The sequence below is a fragment of the Chaetodon trifascialis genome, chromosome 17 (assembly GCF_039877785.1).
Source record: "Chaetodon trifascialis isolate fChaTrf1 chromosome 17, fChaTrf1.hap1, whole genome shotgun sequence".
Lineage (NCBI taxonomy): Eukaryota > Metazoa > Chordata > Actinopteri > Chaetodontiformes > Chaetodontidae > Chaetodon > Chaetodon trifascialis.
This window is the reverse complement of record NC_092072.1, coordinates 5,350,948-5,369,397: the sequence shown is the minus strand read 5'-3', so window position 1 is coordinate 5,369,397 and position 18,450 is coordinate 5,350,948. Positions and strand designations below refer to the sequence as shown.

At 45.7% G+C, this 18,450-nt stretch overlaps 1 protein-coding gene across 1 annotated transcript in view; it reads right to left on the bottom strand.

The window, feature by feature from the left end:
• Window positions 1-1,735: 1,735 nt before the first annotated feature.
• The window catches only part of myo1g (myosin IG), a 38,484-nt gene continuing 21,769 nt past the window's right edge, over window positions 1,736-18,450 (bottom strand). Inside the window, exons 21-22 of the mRNA XM_070985356.1 lie at window positions 13,911-14,068; window positions 1,736-2,470 (exon numbers count right to left, since the gene is read on the bottom strand). Coding sequence (XP_070841457.1) covers window positions 2,308-2,470; window positions 13,911-14,068 — 321 coding nt within the window. The 3' untranslated portion in view covers window positions 1,736-2,307. The remainder of the gene's footprint in view (window positions 2,471-13,910; window positions 14,069-18,450) is intronic.

The following is an 18,450-nucleotide window of genomic DNA, read 5'->3' as shown; positions in this document are numbered from 1 at the left end:
ATTTTAAGTTGCTGAGTGTCGATTGAAGAGGTGCGGGGCTGCTCAGACGTGTTAAATTGACTCTCATAGGTGTGAATGTATTCTACATACACACAGCAGAGAGCTGATTTCTGCAGTCGCACAGTTATATTAACACAGAGGATTTTGCTGAGTTTGGTGTAAATTATACAGAAACAACACAGTACACGCTGTTTCCACATTATGCAAATCCAACTCGTCAACAATAAATGCACAAACCGGCAAACGTCCACACATCTGTGCGCACACACAGATTATTATGGAGCGGTGAGATTTGGGGTAATCACAGCAGGGAGTGTGTCAGACAGCGGTGAAAGCCAGTCGGTGTGAGGGCAGGCCGTCACTAAGTCGCACTAACAGGTCGCTGTGGACTGAGATGGATGGACGCTGTCAGCGGGCGCCAGAATGAAGCTCTCAGACTGAACTGGTTTGAGACATGAAACTGAAATATCCAGCATTTGAAAAAAATATGGTGCATAAAGGTGGATGTTACGGTCTGTATTCAAAATTAACCGTCTGCAATGAAACATTTCAGTGTAAAGTGGAAGTCTGTATGCAGGTCTTGTACATAAAGCCTTTTATGGTTTCAAAATAAAATAAGCTGAAAAACAAACATACTGTCTGTGCCTTCTTTCTTCTTCTCTAATGTTTTTAAGGTGGACCTCAGATTTGTTCTGTAGTCGTCTGCATCCTGAAAGCGCAAGCACAACAGATTTCCAGGAGGTGTCCATCTTGGTTTTCCGCCTTTGTACTTGAACGAGATCAACTCAGGTGTGACGTCATTTCCAGCTCAGACTTCTGAGGTAAACGGAGGAAGAAGAGAGCTTAACCGGACATCTGTAACCAGCTCCTCATCGCTGCTTGAGGCCAGCAGCTCCAGACTACATTAACTGCTACTAGCATAACACCTGAATCTGCAACTATATATGGTCAAGTTGCATCGTGGGTAGTGTAGGCCCAAGGAAGAAGAAAAGAAAGAAGGAAGTGCGGAATAAAAAAGACCAAATGTTGTCCTTTGACTGTTTTTCATATCGGTGTGCATCTGAATGCTAAATCTGTGGAGTCTGTGGCCACTGTTATGGGACAATGTTAGATGCTAAACTGTTTAGCTTTTAGCTAAAACGTGGAGAAAAGTCATTAAGGCAACGAATAATAAACATTATACAAAACTTTTTACCTTAAGTCTGTTAACATTAGCCACCATAAGATACTGAAAAAGCTCTCTAAGCTAGCTCGCTTTGCAGCTAAGCAAGCCAGCTAACGCTAGCTCAGTTTCAGAGGAGGGTTGTGGCTGTGGACATGTCCTGTTTTAATAGTTTTTCAGCGTTGGGAGCACATTAGAGGATCTCAGTGTGATTATCTGATCCAGAGAACACCAAAGGGACGAGACAGGAAACAGCTCGTACGTCACTGCGTTGTTTTCTCTCTCCATACAAAAGCCAGAACTGATACTGATACTGTAAATTAACTGTATTTGTACAGGAAATCCTCTGAACCACAACACTCAATGCTGACAGAGTCCAGACTGCTTTCATTCATATTTTCACGTCTTCCTTCAAAGCCCCAAAGCACATGTGAGAAAAATGTTTTAATCAGTGTATAATGAGGACGTGTCTACAGCCACAGTGCAGCATGTTGTCTATTCATGTGGCAAAGCATTAGGGAGAAATTAACACACACAGAACTTGCTTAAGTAAATCCTGAATAATTTATTTTCTTCCACTTTCTTCTTCTTCTTTTTTCTCCTGTTGTTTTTTTTTTTTTTTTACTTCTGACATGGAATAATTATCACAGTCGGCCTTTTTTAAGGCTTGAGATAAGACACACAAAAGGTTCATTGTACAAAAATATATGGGAAATGTTTCATCTTGGTCGTATTTATGCATTGTGACACACAGCTTGTGTGTCTGTAACAGCAAAAGCAAAAACACTATCACATGTTTATGGCAGCTGTGTCCTGAGTCTGCACACCAACACAATCACCTCCTAATTTCTCCTCCAAAGCACTTTTGTAATTGTCCGGTGAACACTGTCCTCCTGCGGCTCAGGATTAAGAACGCCGTCTGTGCCAGCGTCTCTGCCTCATGTCAACACTTAAAAACCTTTAAGAGAAATGTTTTAAAGGCAAAGTCCCGACAGTCACATATTCAAATCCTCGTCCTCGTTGTATTCATGAACCTCACTGATGGTTTGACCAGTTCAGATGTCGATGCATCGCTCTGTCCAGGGACCAGGTCTCGCCCGTGTCCCGAGGTCAAACTGTCGCTGGTGGTTGGCTTGGACGGACCGTTAGTTAGCGGGGACGAACAGGATGAAACCATCTCGGCTCTTCTTGAAATCGGCGTTGGTCTGGCCGGGTTTGGTTTCTATGGTGACGCTCTTTGGTTTGCCACGCATGTGGAGCTGCACGGCCGATCGGCAAACCTTCACAGGAAACTGGGCTTTTCGTACGCTGAAAGAGAAAAAGACAAACACGTTTGAGGGTCTGCGTTGACTTCATTCCAGCCAGCTGTGAACTTTGCTTTCTAAACTTTTTTATTTCCTCATCCAACACAAACACTGCGTCCAAATTCACGAGCGACATGCTGAAATGCTCCATGTATGAAAATGAGATCAATGCACTGATTGATTACATGGATTGCAGTCCTTAAAAATCGTGATCCAGTTTCAACGTTAACTGCCAACACAAATTTGCTTACATTTTTTTGGATGTTTAAGCAAGCAAAGGAAATGGACACACTGAGAAATGCCAGCGTTCCCCTTTGGCTGAACTCAAATTTTAGTATTTTATGTAAAACGATGCATTTTACATGTTTCATGCACAACTGATTTGAATGTCTTAAACCATCTCTACTCTAAAACAGCTGCTCGCGGAGATGAAGTCCTGCAACATGAGGATTTGTCTCATTTCGTCTTCCTCCTGAAGTGAGTTTGTTATTGATCGCGTCACTTCGCCCTGTGACTGATCGCAGTCACATCCAGGTGCTTTGGTGTGACACACCTGATCCCTGTGCTGACAGCTGGGGCGAGGAAGCGAGGCTCTGCACAGTCAGCTGAAGATGATCCGCTGTGAAGCCGCCGCTTCCTCTCGGCCCTCAGGGATCCGGCGGCCTCAGCCCGGCCGCGGTGACCCCGCTGCTCCGCCAAACACAAGCTGGCCCGGCACATGGCTCAGCCTCGGCGGCGTGCATACAAACAGCCTCATACTGTCTCCGTGTCCCGAGGCCCGGGGGACGAGGAGTTCATGGCCGATACTTCTCTTGTGAATGTACACTATTCAGATTGGTTTGTTGTTTTTCTATCAGTGGAGGCACTTTGTCTGAACCCAAAGTCAAGTCTTTCACAAGCAGATGCAAAACAGTATTTGCCAAACAGCTATTTGTGGACAGCTCTGAATGGCGGTAATGTGACTGATAAGCAGGGCTGCTCACGCACACACGTACGCCAGCTTGGCAACTGTCGGCCTACTTTGGCAAGAAGGACCTAACGTAGCTGTGTGTCCTCTTGTCCCCACGCTTTTGGTCCTCTTCAAAAACGTGGCTGAAAATCACAGCAGATGAAGCCTCGCGTCAAGGTGAATTTAATTTATGCGGATTACATAATTTTTTAGGTGTTATGCAATAGTGCTGGCAATCTGGTTTAGTACAGCAGATACACACACCAGGTGAGTGCATCCAGCAGAAAAACTCACATCTGAGAGCAGAGGCAGCACTAAAAACTGGCACCACACACTGAAATCTAAGCTTTGTATTAAATATACTCAATAAACCAGTTTAAAGCCAAATTAACAGTAGAGCTAAAGTAAAGTCTCCTCTTTGTGTGTTTCACCTTCGATCGAGCTTTGCTAACATTTCCCATACATCATTTCATGGAGTTTGGTAACCTCATGTAATTCCCATCATTCAACTCCACCCGAATGAGGTCTACACCCGAGCGTGTGCAGGGCCTTTAAGACCTTAAAATGGACGTTAATGCTGAGGTAAATGCACCTAAACGCACACTTAGACGCCTCAACAAGACACGGAATAGTTGAGTTGCAGCCTGCAGTGATTTTACAGTTCACTGATGGTCAACATCAAATTTAATGAACAGAAACCGCAACACTCGTCCACGATTTGTTCACGAAACATCCATCAGAAATTGTTTTCACTGCTGAGCCGAACTGCTTCGCTTCTGTTTCTAATCATCAGGTTTTTGTTTGATTCAAGCCTTTTAAAACACGTTCTTTTCACATCACAGTCTTCCTCGTGGCTCGTGTAAATCCCATCGGCGCTTCAGAGGGAAAACTCAGAGAATCCAGTGGAATACAGAATCATCCTCTGTTCACATGTCTGCCTTAGAAGCACATGCAATGATGTGAGAGGCGCAGAAACTCATCAATAACACACTAACGGTGAGTCCAGCCTGCTGCATCTGCTGGATGCCTCTTTCCACTTTCTACATGACGACTACGGAAGCAGACAACTGGCATAATCAGAGAGAGGAGAGACGTTTGTTCATTCATGGCTTTTAGGAATAACCACACCTGAAGCGCACATGTCGAGACCGTCTGAACACGAGCTGCACCCTGAAACGGGACCCGGCAGGTTCGGGTGAAGACGAGGAGGGTCTAAGAGAGACGATAAGACTCCAGTTGTACATCAATAAAGCTAAATGACAATATTCTCACGAAGTTATCACCAGTTTGTGCAGGAAGCTGATGCATTTCTTTAAGCTGTCACATTACGCTCAAAGAATCTGAACTCGCTGCACGTTTCCAAGCGTGTGTCGCCGTTCATCATAAGTCACTCCAACAGGTGTGGCCTTGCTCTGTTTTTTCTAAAATCCCACTTGGCTGCTTGTCAACCTCAAACCCCGCCTCGCTGAACCCCCTAAAGCAGCTGTCCTGCTCTGCTGGGGCGGTGACAAACCCAACCCAGAAACCCACTGACCTCCACATGGTTTTGACTTGAATGCGATACTGATCTCATCACGCCGGCTACCGCACGTCAAACCCGACACCAGCAGAGCGAGCTGACGAAGGCCTCCGGCTGTGCCCGAGGACGGCGGACGATCGGCTGTGAAGGCCTGCGGGGCAGCAAGAGGCAGATTTCTGCTGCTGCTGAGGCTGTTCGGGGCAACCACTAGATGCAGCCGACTGAATATGACTGTCAGTCTTCATGTGAGCACTTCTGTTCAGACACAGCTGGGTGATAAACAACAGCCGCTGTGGTCTAAGATTAAAGTCAGTGTTCAATCTGCAGAATCTATGCTCAACGTACAACAACCAGCAAGTTTTTGTTGTTTCTTCAAATCTTTCTGACAAGCTACCAGTGAGTGTGAATCTCAGATGGAAGAAGGTGGAACGTGTTAGATGAAAAGCAGCTGGTTAGCTTAGCATAGCATAGTTAGCCTGGCTCTATCAAACAGTAATGAAATACAACTGCCAGCACCTCTACAGCTCACTAATTAACACGTTATTTTTCATGTTTAATCTGTACGAGAGAAGTAGAAAAACAGAAATATTTGGAACACAACCCCAAAAACGGCCGCCACATTATCAGTTTCATACTTCAGTTTTTTTGTGGCGGTAAACACGAGATTTAACATGTTAATTAGTGAGCTTTAGAGGTGTTGGTAGGCAGATGTTTTTTACTCTTTGACTGAGGCAGGCTAGCTCTTTCCACCTGCTTTCAGTCTTTATGCTAAGCTATGCTAACATGCCGCTGACTGAAGCCTAACATACTCTCCTCATCTCACCAGAAGGCAAATAATAATTGTATTTTAAAAATACCAAACTCTCCAGTAAACAAAGAAAAGATTACAAGAGGAAGCCGCCTCATACTCACCTGTAGCTCTTCATCCCACAGCTCCCTTCTTCCATCCCACCCGACTCAACCCCCCCCACCACCACCATCAACAATCTGCAGTGTCTCCTTGCAGTCTTAATTAGCACTTCCCCAGCTGCCTGGCAACCATCGCTGGGGCAACAGCAGCATCTACAGCCCCAGCAGCGACGGCAACGAGGGCAGAGGCCACTCGAGTCCTCGGGTATGAGGCGGCACAGCAGGCGGCCAGCGGATCAGCCCACGGGGCTCGCTTTGACGTCACGCTGTTGATCATCACTGGTCTCATCCATTATAATTACCATCACCGTCAACAGAAACCGTGGGCCTATCTCAACCAGCTGCACCCTGCGTCTTGACTCTCCTCAGGAGGCATTCTGGGAAAAACGTGAGTCATACTATAACTACAGCAGAGCTAACGCATGTAGAGTGACTTCTGTAAATGGTGTGAAGACGGTTCAACAGCGCGGTCCTGTCGACGCACGTGGCTTGAATCATAAATGTGTGTCATCAAGTGTGATGCACGTTAACTGTGCTGGCTTCAATCATTTCCTTAGCGCTGATTAATTCTCAAGACCACCGGCGTGCTTCTGAGATAAGATCAAATCAGTTTAACAGCGAGTCGGTGAGGGCGCATGCAGCGGAGGAGCCGAGGGTCTCATCAAATCGATTATCAATGAGGAAGGACGGTCGAACGCTGTCAGGGGTTTTTATACAGCTGGGACATTTGTTCCAGCTCGAGGGCGAGTCATTGGACAGGCGCGTCTTCAACTCATCATCTCGGCACAAACAACTTCAGCTGACAATCCTAGAAAACAGACAACATGCGGTGGCTGAGATTAAAACTTCTTTTACTGACGAACTGCCGCGTAGTCCCCGGCACGACAGTGAGACTGTTGTGAGGAACGAGAACGCTGCTGAGGAATCCATTTGTTGCACTCGGGGGCCGATTTAAAGGCAGCACGTGTGCGTCGTTTCAATCCACAAAGAGGCCTTTTGATGCTGGTGCGGTTTTTAAGGTCAGTAGCCGACTGTGAGTGCGCCCAGGAGGCTTTGAGACGCTCGAACAGAAAGTCCCTGAGATTTAACATCCTCAGTCAGGACGTTTTCAGAAAATCTGCTCCTGCACGGCCTCTTTGATGTAAATGTGTGGGAACGAGCTCATCGGGAAAGTATGATGTAGAAGTCACAGTTGCAGAGTCTTTCACTGCACGCTGGAGGTTTTCCACCCATCAAACTGTTAAATCTGTCTTTTCTATCACCTCATTCACGTCTGCCCGGACCCTCCTGTGAAGCGTCCGTCACCTGGGCAGTGGTTTCCATTTCATGAGCATCACCATAAAGAAATGATGAAGTCCAGTAAAGCTGGGACTGAAACATAAGCAACATGTTTCAAATGTGTTTTTCGCTGGAAAAACATTAACCTGACCGCATTTTGTGGATTGAAACTTGAGTAATGGTACAAAAGTAAAAGTTATGTCCTTGTGAATTTCACCCAGTTATCAATACAGGCTCATCTATATCCACAACACTTCATAATAATATAACTGTTGAATATATTTTCTATCAATAACTTAATCTGAATCTACAAAGTAACTAAAGCTGTAAAACAAACGTAGTGGAGTAAAAACTACAATATTTCCCTCTCAAATTCAGTGGAGTAGTGTTAAGTAGCAAGAATGGAAGGACTCAAAGTGAAAGTATCTCAAAATTATACGAGTACACTATTTGAGTACTTATACACACAACTTAAATGCTAAAGAGGTTCATTTTTGGTTATTTAATGGAGGATTCTCAGTTCATTTCAGGTTCAGCTCCATGTAGAGAGTCCAGCCTTACCTGCGCTGGTTGGTGATTTTAATCCCTTCCAGAGGACGTTTATGTGATTGTTCAACCCTCATCCCAGTTATAATCACAGCTCTAACTACCTTCTGTTTTCCAGTGAACTCACTGGTCCTCCTGTAATTTCAGTCCAGTCCAGAGAGACTCTTTGCAGTTGAAAGTGTATCTTTGGACAGAGAGCTGTGTTTACTGTGTTTACGCTGACAGACTGGTTGACATCAGCTCATACAGTGAAGCAGAAAGCAAACGTGTACTGACGCCGTTGGTCCCCGATCAACATTCACAAAGACATCCGATGAATAGATGAATAAGATAAATGCAATACTAAGTCCGTCTCTAATGAAGTTCACGTGGCTTTCTCAAACATCCCGTGTAATTCTCCAGTAGCTAAAATGTCACCATACGGACGACCTTGTTTATGAGGAGGAGGAGAAATATTTTATAATGCTTCCTCCTCTAACATTAATCTGCTCTGAATGGGGCTTTTGTTCGTCACTTATAAATCTACAGGAAGCAGTCCATCAGCGGGGACAGTCCAGAAGAGGACAGCATAGGGAACGTGTGACATGTGACAGGCGTTCACGTGTGGCAGCACTTAGATTTCTATGAATTCATGCCGATCAAATGCTTGTTCCACAGCCGAGTAGAGCTACTTAACCAAAACGTGTCCTCACTGAACTTCTATGAGCAAAGTGTTGTCCATGTGGCAGGAGGGACTTCACCCTTCAACAAACATGACGGTTTTGGCCTGACAGACGGTTTGTCTTCATGGTGAAGGACAGCTAAGACACAAAAAAAGCCTGCGATCCCGTGCGTTGTAAACTTGCAGCTTGAGGTGGTTCATAAAATCAGTGTTCCAGTAATTAACACAGCTGATTTGTGACAATATGCACTAAATGACTGCAAATCACATGACGTTAAATGATCTGTTACTGTAGCTGAATGAACTCTTTATTTGCAACTAAATATAGCTTCTTAAGTACGTCAGACCTTAATATTATTAATGCATCAAAAATGAATCGCGGTATTAAAGGTGGACACAGGAAAACGCTGATGCTGAATTTCTGCTGGCTCTGCTCGCAGATACTGAACTCTGACATTTCACGGAAATGTATGTCGTTGGATAAAAGCCTATTTTTTCGCTCAGAGGTGGAATTATTCACACATGGGCTGACGGCAGCCGGTCACACGCTGCACACGACGAGCCTGTTTGATGCAGGCCGGCATCAAAGTCCGTCAGCCGGCTGCAATCGACAGTTCGACTCGGGCCGGACGTCACGGCTGAATCACCAAACCACATGACCTGCCAGCTCTGTGGGAACTGAGGCGGAAATAGGTCAGAGTTAATATACACTTATTTACATCCACCTGGGTTATAGCTGTTGCCATAGTTACTCTCTCCATGATCTTGTGCTGTGCATCAAACCTAAACTGGAACCAGACCAGATGCTTTGGCGTGGAAAAACCATGAAAACCAGAAACGAGGGTTACAGTGTGAGCAGAGGGGGACGAGCTGAGTGAGGACGAGCTGAGCGAGGACGGGCTGAGCGAGGACGGGCTGAGCGAGGACGAGCTGACTGAGGACGGGCTGAGTGAGGACGGGCTGACTGAGGACGAGCTGACTGAGGACGAGCTGAGTGAGGACGGGCTGACTGAGGACGAGCTGACTGAGGACGAGCTGCCTCTCCTGTTGTTCCGGACCGACTGAGACGAACACATTGAGGACAGCTACTGAGGGAGGAAAGAAGAGGGGAGGCAGAGAGACAGAGGAGGCTATTTCAGGCTTAGCGTGACGCCTTTTATGACCTAAAAAGTGAATTTAGAATAGAGAGGGCCAATTTCACCCCCGCCTCCGGAGCACCGACTGACAAACTGTTGACATCCAACGAGGTCAAACTGGAAAGTCAACAAGTCCACTGACATCAGTAACAGCTCGCTGTGTCTCTGGTCATTAAAGCCGCATCACAAGACCACTCGCGTATGCTTTGAGGTTAATGAAATCACGTTTTTTATTTCTCCCCTCTCCTCATTTTCTTGCTGCACGGGCAGGGGAGGGGTGACCCAGAAGATTGCTATTAATGCAACGCCGTCCCCGTCCCCTCCATATTCATAAGTGAAAGTGCTGATTTAGACGAGCGGAGAAAAGGCTGGAGAAGGAGCGAGGCCGGGAGGAGGAGACTGAGGAAATGAAAACAAATAAAAGACAGAGGGGGGGAGAACAAATGGAAAAAAAACAGGATGGAGGAGGAAAGTGAGAAATACTGAGCAAAAGAGGTTGATGAAAGATCAGAAGTCTGATGATGTGAAGAGGTTTTTACTGCGGGAGGTTTAAAGAAACACTGCAGCCGAACATCACAGCGGCCTGCGTTGGTGTTAGCCGCTTCTTTTCTGAACTCTTTGTGTCAGATTTTAACGAGCTATCACAGCTTCACAGACGCAGATGACGCAGTCCCGGGGCGCGACATGAACCTGAGGAGGACGCAGTGTTGTCTGCTGCTTCACGAGCTACGTCTGGGTGGTGTTTGTTTGAGTGGGATTTCAGGGTGATGGAGGCAGAGCGTCAGCAAACAAACTGTATGAAAAGCAAAAGGAGGCAAGGCCGGAACGACAGGTGATCCGCTGTTAATGGTACGGTCTATAATGTAAATATGGACCACTGGAAAGCCCAAAACTCACAAAGAAGGAGCCTGAAAAATGACAACTTATGATCCTTAACCCTGTTTATATTGTCCGTGTTGTTGATTGATATTATTATATCGCCACTCTTTGCTACTCTACTGTTTCACTCGGGATGAATAAAGTTCAATCTTTACCACGCTGGTCCAGCGACTTTTCTATTCTGAAATGTTTCTGTTTCACTTGGAGTCCCTGCAGTGATCAATCACATCATAAAATCCCCAAATTGCCATTTAGGTAAAGAATCCTCCTCAGTCTTTTAAAGCCGGGGCCGATCATACCCTAAATCCAGCCTTTAGCCTGCTCATACTCCCCCAGCTGTCCCAGCAGATGGTCCACAAGCCCCCCCCAAAACACACACACGCACGCTGCTCCCCTCTCAGTAAACATACCGACACACACACACACGCGCACACACACGTCTCATTCATGCTGACAACTCAGACCCAGGTGACAGGAAGAGAAAGCAGGAGAGAGGAGGATAAGGGGATGGGGGTGTGTGTGTGGGGGGGTGTACGTACAGGAAAGAGCGACGGATGAGGAGGAGAGAGCGGAGGAGCGCGACCCGTCGAGGGAGCGAGAGACGGATGTGACATGACAGAAAACCAGACAGCCCGTCTTCACCGTCCTCGCCGGCGACGCCGAGCGGCTTTGAAGTCAGACTTTATCTCGTGCCTCTAACGCTACCTTCGCCGACCCAGTTTTGTAGGACTCGGCGAGCCGCCGCACGCTCGTTGATCCCCCCCCCACGTCTGAACTGGGGGAAGAAACGGCAGCAGTCACAATCACTCCATTGACTGTTCCTCCCCTGACCATTCTTCAAACCTCATAAACTAAAATGACGTGCGCGTGACTCTCACAGGCTGGATCTCACTTCCTGACAGAAGGAAGCACAAGAGGAGTGTGTTAGTGTGCAGCCCCCCCTCCACACACACACACTTACACAGCCCACCCCTGACTCTGTCTCATGAGCCTGCTGATGAGTAGCCTGGTAGAGGTCGCGACCCCCTGCATTCACCGCAGATGGCGGCACAAAGACAGGCGGAGGGCTGAAACTGATTCCCGATGCTCGACTCTCCTCTGCGACGCGCCCCAAACCAGAGCCCCGCAGCTGCTGCAGGGACCCTCCCCCTCCAAAAACCCCAAACCCAGACCAAAAGTCTAAGACTCGTAAAACCCACAAAAGCCTCACCGGGGATCTGGGATCAGCTAACCCTGACATGGCTGCTGTGGGAGCGAGAACAGAGTAAGTCACTGAACATGAGAAGCAGCATCACACTGACACGAGTGAGCTGACAGTCCATTTGACGTCTGAGCTCGACACGATCCCAGAAATCACATCAGCTGGCCAAAAACAAACAATCACAGCCTCCAAAATCACCACACGCTTTACCTTCATGAGGGTAAAACGACTGAAGGACAGTACTAGACTGCAGTACTTTAAGAGACGTGTACCTAATAAACTGGCAACCGAGCGCAGGTTACCACTACGCCAGCTTCACAATTAATCAATTAGTCGTTTTGTATATAAAATGTCAGTAAGTGACCTCTTCAGATTTAAAGCCCAAAACCCCAAATATTCAGTTAACGATCTAAATGAAAAGCAAAGAAAAGCACTAAATCTTCAAATGTGAGCAGCAGGAACCTTTGGATGTTTGAAAGATTACAAACACGATTATGTGATGATCAAAATAGTTCACAGCTGATTCATTTTTCGGTCAATCTTCTAATTTGTTAATTGATTAATGGCTTCAGCTCTGGTCACCGAAAGAGAATTTGTCTTCCTGCTGCAAGAAGACATCAATCAGCATAATTTACAGTGACTGATAAACATGTGACTGCTCAGAAAAATGCTGCCAGGAATGAAAGTGAAGAGTGGGAATGGGAGAAAAAGAAAACGGGATGATGACAACGAGCCAGAAGTGGAAACTCTCCCTGCTTTCAGCTTTTCTTTGTCTCATATCACTGAACCTCTTCCGGACTGCAGGTTGGACCAAAATTTGGACTTTTTTCTCCATTTTGTGAAAATGTCATTAATAAAATTGAGAAAACAATTCGTAGATCAATCGATAATGTAAATATTTGTTTGTCTTCAGCATATGGAGCGACTCAGCTGTTCACATCACAACACTCGAGCATACTGTATGTATGTGTGACTGTTCAGCTATGAAAGCTATTAAACTATGGATGGCTAAGCAGAACTGAGTGTGTCTATACAGATATATGATGTGTGTGAGTACATATGCTACTCTGTATTTCTGAAAATGTTATTATCATGATTTTAATATGGACTCTTGGGAAACTCGGACCTCTAATGCCCTTGAGCTAAAACAGATCCAAACAAACAAACGCAGATGGTTTAGTCTGTTATCATGTGACTGAAGTGTCTGAGTTTGGGTCATAATTAGTGGCTGAAAGCTTCAGAAACATCAAGCAAATGGACCTAAACTGCTTTCTGAAGGATGAAACCCTAAAATAATGAGTCTGAGCTACAAAGAAGGCAAAGATTTGGTGGATTTTGGCAGAAGCACAGTGAATCTCCACCAGGGACAAACTGTGTGTTTGCTCGTACTGTTTTCCTCTCTCCACGTCACTCAGCCTGGTCCTGGCAGGATTTGAAGGATTAATACTTTGGGAGACCAATCACAGCAGCCTGGGTGCTGTCTCAGCAGGCCGGACTTACAACAACACACACGCACACACACACACACACAAACAAACGCGCACACACGCCCACCGACACAACCAAAACAGTCTGCCGTGTGTGAAAACTTGCGGGTTGTGCCGTTCAAATGAAGTCTGGCAGAGATGAATGTGGGAGGATGTGAATCAGATTTATAAACAGCGACGACAAATCAGGTTCCGAGTGATAAATGTGATAAATGTCAGTGTGACTGATTCATTTCACGGCCGTTATTCAGAGCGGGGCGCAGACACCGACAACTATGACAGTGATAAATGCCAAGGATATGATTTGCGTAATTGTTATGCCGCATTAATGGACTTGGTTTTAGCCGGGGTCTTTGACCACGAACAATGAGACTGACGCTGCGCCGTTGATTCGCGTGACACCGAGACGCAAAGGCTGCATGTTTGCTCTCCACACAATCACTCCACAATCACTAATTAATTTCTCCTCCCTGTACAAAGATTGCAAATGAGTGAAAGCGGCTGCAGTGTTTTGTTCCGATGAAAATCCTTCTCATCTTATAACAAACAAACAAATAAATGATCACAATGTGGAAAAAGTTAGAATCTAATCTGTGTGGTCTGGTCCAGATTGAGCACTCAGAAACACTGAACTTAGCATTAGCATTCAGCTTTAGCGTTTGTAGTATCTCCAGGTCACATCATCACAGACGGGGAGCAGCGAATCTGAGAGATGTTTTAATGAGGAGGAATCCTGGCCGGAGGTCCCGAATCAAAGAATCTGATGTCCCTGAATCCACTGAGCGTCTCCTGCTGACCATTTCAAAGTGCGCAGAGAAGGACGCCACAGGATACAATTAGTTAGCCTGGTGAGAAAACGGCGCCGGCGGTGGGACTGACCGTGTGAAGTGGTCCACCAACATTCCCACCAGCTCGCCCACTCGATCCTGGTTGGGACACAGCTCCCCTCGCTGCAGGCACAGCAGGACGTCGTCCTGCGAGGACGTGTGCAGCGCCACCATCTGGTCGACCCCGCTGGTCACGCTCAGTCCCGTGAACTGTGGAGGGAAACGAAACGGCAAAGTCAAACACCAGCACACCAGCTCTGACTCCAGCCTTCATGCAGGTGAGGCTCATCGGCAGTAAGAAGGTTCCTGTATCTCCACCAGCTTCAGTTTCCAGTGAAACACTGCTGAGTGATGGACAGCAGGAAGGACAACACTGACATTAAGATCACATATTGTGGGTTAATACGTAGTAATGAGTGAGACTTTTGTTGTTTTGTGTTGGTGACAGTTTTAAAATGTTTTCCTGTTTATTTCCTCACTCGTCTGGCTCTTCCTCCTCCTGCCATCAGCCCAGTTTCTCCTCTTTTTCTAAACTTTTCTGGCCGTTCAGTGACTCAAAACATTCCTGCCTCCTGTCCAACAGAGGGGGAACATTTACATTTACTGCACTGTTTTCAAGTACAATTCATTTTCTGCTGCTTTAAACTTCTCACTACTCCACCTTTAAGAGGGAAATACTCGTTTTTCACTTCACTGTATTTGTCTGACAGCTGTAGTTACTTTGCTGATGAAGAGTATGATGAAATGTGACACTTTGTTCCACATTAAACTATAGAAATGTAGTTAAAATGATCTCCAGCTCAACCAGGGAACCCAGTAAAAAGTTGTCTGCAGAACAAATACTTTAAGTGCACTTTACGAATAATCCTTCTATACTTCTGATTCAGTCTGAACGCCACATCTGTAACAGACTTCTGTCTAAAAGTTGCCTCACTGCCTTCAGCTCAGTAAAAGATCAGTCCTGACTCTGGGCTGAAGGACTGTGGTTTCCAGTGACATGTGTGAGAGTGCTGGAAATTAATTTGTCCAAAGATGTCGGGATTATCACGTAAATGTATAATACCTGTGAATTTAATACAGTGCAGCACAGTATATCCTGGATAAAAGGTCACGCCATGAAGGAAGTCAGAGGATTATTTCTGCTCAGAGTGCGTCGGCTGAGAGGAACGTGCATGTGTGGAGGTGCGACCCCGACGGCATCGTTTACTGCGGTACATGTACAAATACTACCAAATACTGCTACTAATTATTATTTATTAGTTGCTTTAGATTTTGTATTCATCATCTAAATCTGCAACGTAACTAACGTTGCCAAATAAATGTAGTAAACAGTAAAATATTTGAGTCCAAGATGTACTGGAGTATAAAGGAGCACAAAGAGGAAATACTCAAGTGAAGTACAAGTACCTGACAGTTCTACTGAAGTGCAGGAGTTGGGTAAATGTAGAACAGTACGTATGAGGGAGATCCGACCGAGGAGAGAAAGTGAGGTGATTTTAGAGAGGGACGGGGACACAGAGTGGACTAAGCCTCTTACGGCCCCCCAGCACACACAGGTTAATCCAGCAGGGACGGCCGGATTCTGGTACAACCTGTCCCTCCAGTGACGGGGACACCGCAGTTATTCAGCAGAGTTCAGTCATTTACGGTGTTTACAAAAAATATGATGAACGGATTTTTGGAGTTCAAGTATTATTGTGTAATTAAATGAAGCAGTAAACTTTATGGAAAAGGTGTGTGGGACTATTTTCATTACTGATTTTTAAAGTAATGGCTTAGTCGAGGCTTAGTTGTTGATATTCAATTTATAATTAAAGGCAAAAGAAGAAGAGGAGAAGCTGAAACTAGCAAACATTTAGGATTCTGATCTTACAAACGCCTGCAGCTGCTGGATCCAAACATTTCCTCCACAATCTGTTTTTTTAGATGTTTAATGGACAATATATCGATCACGTTTATGTTATGGACACCAGTTTTCATTACTTTAGGGTTGGGGGGCAGAAACACTGGAGTGACTCGTTTCCACTGTTTCAGTCAAGAAGGCAGCAAATTCAAAATGCTTCATCATCAAATTTTACAATAATAAAATATGTTACATCTTTATAAATGAAGCATTGAGGCGCGTCAGAGATGCCCTCACATCGTTTCCTCGACATGTACGGGAACATGCTTGACCATCATTTTGGCACATCGCTCAGTCCCACTCTGATTGGACGGTCCTTTGAGTCGCAGTTGGCTTCTCGCTTTACATTTTGATGCAAACAGGCTTGAACCTTTACTTTTTATCCAAGGACCACATTGTTCTGATGCAGTTGTTCATCTCCTGTTCTAAGCTGAGGAAGTGCTCCGACTGTGGCTCACAGACTGGAACACTGTCTACGGGAGACTTTAACAGCCCACCTAACAGCTCCACGTGATTAATCAATGATCAAAACTGTCAATCAGCTGAATACTAGCAGCAGCAGTTCTTATGTCAGGATGTGGTTTTTACAAAGATGGCGGTTGAGTCATTGAGTTCAGTGTTTTGCCTGACTTTGTTTTGAAGCAGGAAAAGCGCTGAGGAACCATCACGATCACACCCTCTGCTGTGATGACCTGAGTGACGCTGACAGTCAAACCTGACGACTGTGCTGAAGAGTGTGCTGACACAGTGCGAGGACAGAGCTGCGCCGCTTCTTTCCTGCTCTATTCTCTCCTTCTGACCTGGATAAGACTCATTCCCCTCAGTCTGAGCAGCAGAGCTTAATGGCATCAGCTATCTTTAGCCGCTGCACTGCTGCATAATGATGGTTTTTAACCCTCTGGCATGTTTTGAGCTCTCTTTCGCTCTCTAAAACCACTGCTCGACGTCCAGCTGTGCTGACTCATTATGAGATATGTAGGTGTTGTTGGTCTTTACACAAAGCTTCAGTGAATTTACATTGTGCTTACAGCAGAGAACAGTGTACCAGTGTAACACCCCATTAGTGGTTCACCTAAACCTGCCAGTCAATGATGGATTAATGATGGATTAAGACAGAAGATATGTGAATATGACAGAAATGTCTTAAAGCAAACAACTGCAAGTCTACTGGCATAATATCATGAATTTATCCATCATATCTTCAGGTTCAGGTTCCCATTACAGAATCAATCAGCTAGAAACAATAAATAGTCAGCTACAGTCAGCTCGCAGGGTTAGCGTAAAATAATGCTAGCACGCTATCGCTGGCAAAATCTGACATACGGTAATTATTGGACAAAATCTAGAAATAGAAATACTTTCTGTTAAACTCTTCCTCGCTGTCATCCTCGCTGTCTACAGGTCCCTCCGCAACATCCTGTTTCATTTGGAAACACATCGAACTGTGGAAACTCAAAGCTATTTCAAGGGACCTTGAAGCGTCACATTAAATAAAGCTGTCGACAAAAACACGCTACGTACACACACATGAACACACGCATAAACACACGCTGACTGACCAACACACCCTCTGCAGCGTTCGCTCTCCAAAACAGATCAAAAGCCCTCTGAGCTGAAAGGAGACGACGTCCTCTGACTGCAAGTCCTCTTATTGCTCTTGTACTTCCCTCACTTATTGATGGATGGCAGTGACCAAGGTCAACCCTGATGGAAGTGTGTGTGCGTGCGTGTGTGTGTGTGCGTGTGTGTGTGTGCGTGTGTGTGTGTGCAGGGCACAGAGTGTACAATGGAGAGGACACAGTAAAAAGCAAAGGACAGCTGGGATAAAGTAGAAGGGCTCTGACCCACATTGCTGGTAGCTGTTAGGAAGTGGAGCTGCTTCTCGGTGCTGTACGCTGTGTGTGTGTGTGAGTGTGTGTGTGTGTGTGTGTGTGTGTGTGTGTGTGTGTGTGTGTGTGTGTGTGTGTGTGTGTGTGTGTGTGTGTGTGTGTGTGTGAATGCGTGTCGGTGCCTTTGCTTCTGTTTTAGTTTGAGGTTCATTATCGAACAGTTTACTTTAGGGTTTAGACCTGGTTTTAGGGATAAAAGATTAGTTTACTGCTCATGGAGGACACGAGATAACGAGAAATGCCTGACCCTCACACTCATATCAGTACGAGAGTACTTCCTCTTTCGTGAATGAAGCCAGACACAAGTCGTAGTCGCCGCATGAGCTTGACCAAACAGCCAACTCCGCTCCTGAAGTGCCTGGAAGTACCACCCCTCCTGGCAGGCACCTCTGCCACCTGGAACAATCTTGCAGGGGCTAAATTTAGTCCACGGTTCCTCCGTTAAAGAGGCAGGTTTAGTTCCTGAGCTCCACAAAAGATTCTTGGCACCCTGGAAAAGTTCATGCAGTGGAAACTCTAATAGAGTTTTTCAGATGTGGTTGTTTACCAGGCAGGAAAACAACCACAACCACAAAAAGACTCTGTGAGGGAAATGTCAGATCCAGTGTTTCTGAGGGTTGACCTACATTAGGGACCAGCAGTCAGAATATCTCTGTTTTGTTTGTTGAAGTCATTTTCATTTTTCACTTTGATCAACAAAACCCAGAAGAAACCGACACAGCTGCAGCGTGATAGGCCGTAGCTTCATGCCTCTACTCCGCTGAATCTTAATTGTTTTTGTCCCGAAACGGCTGAAAACA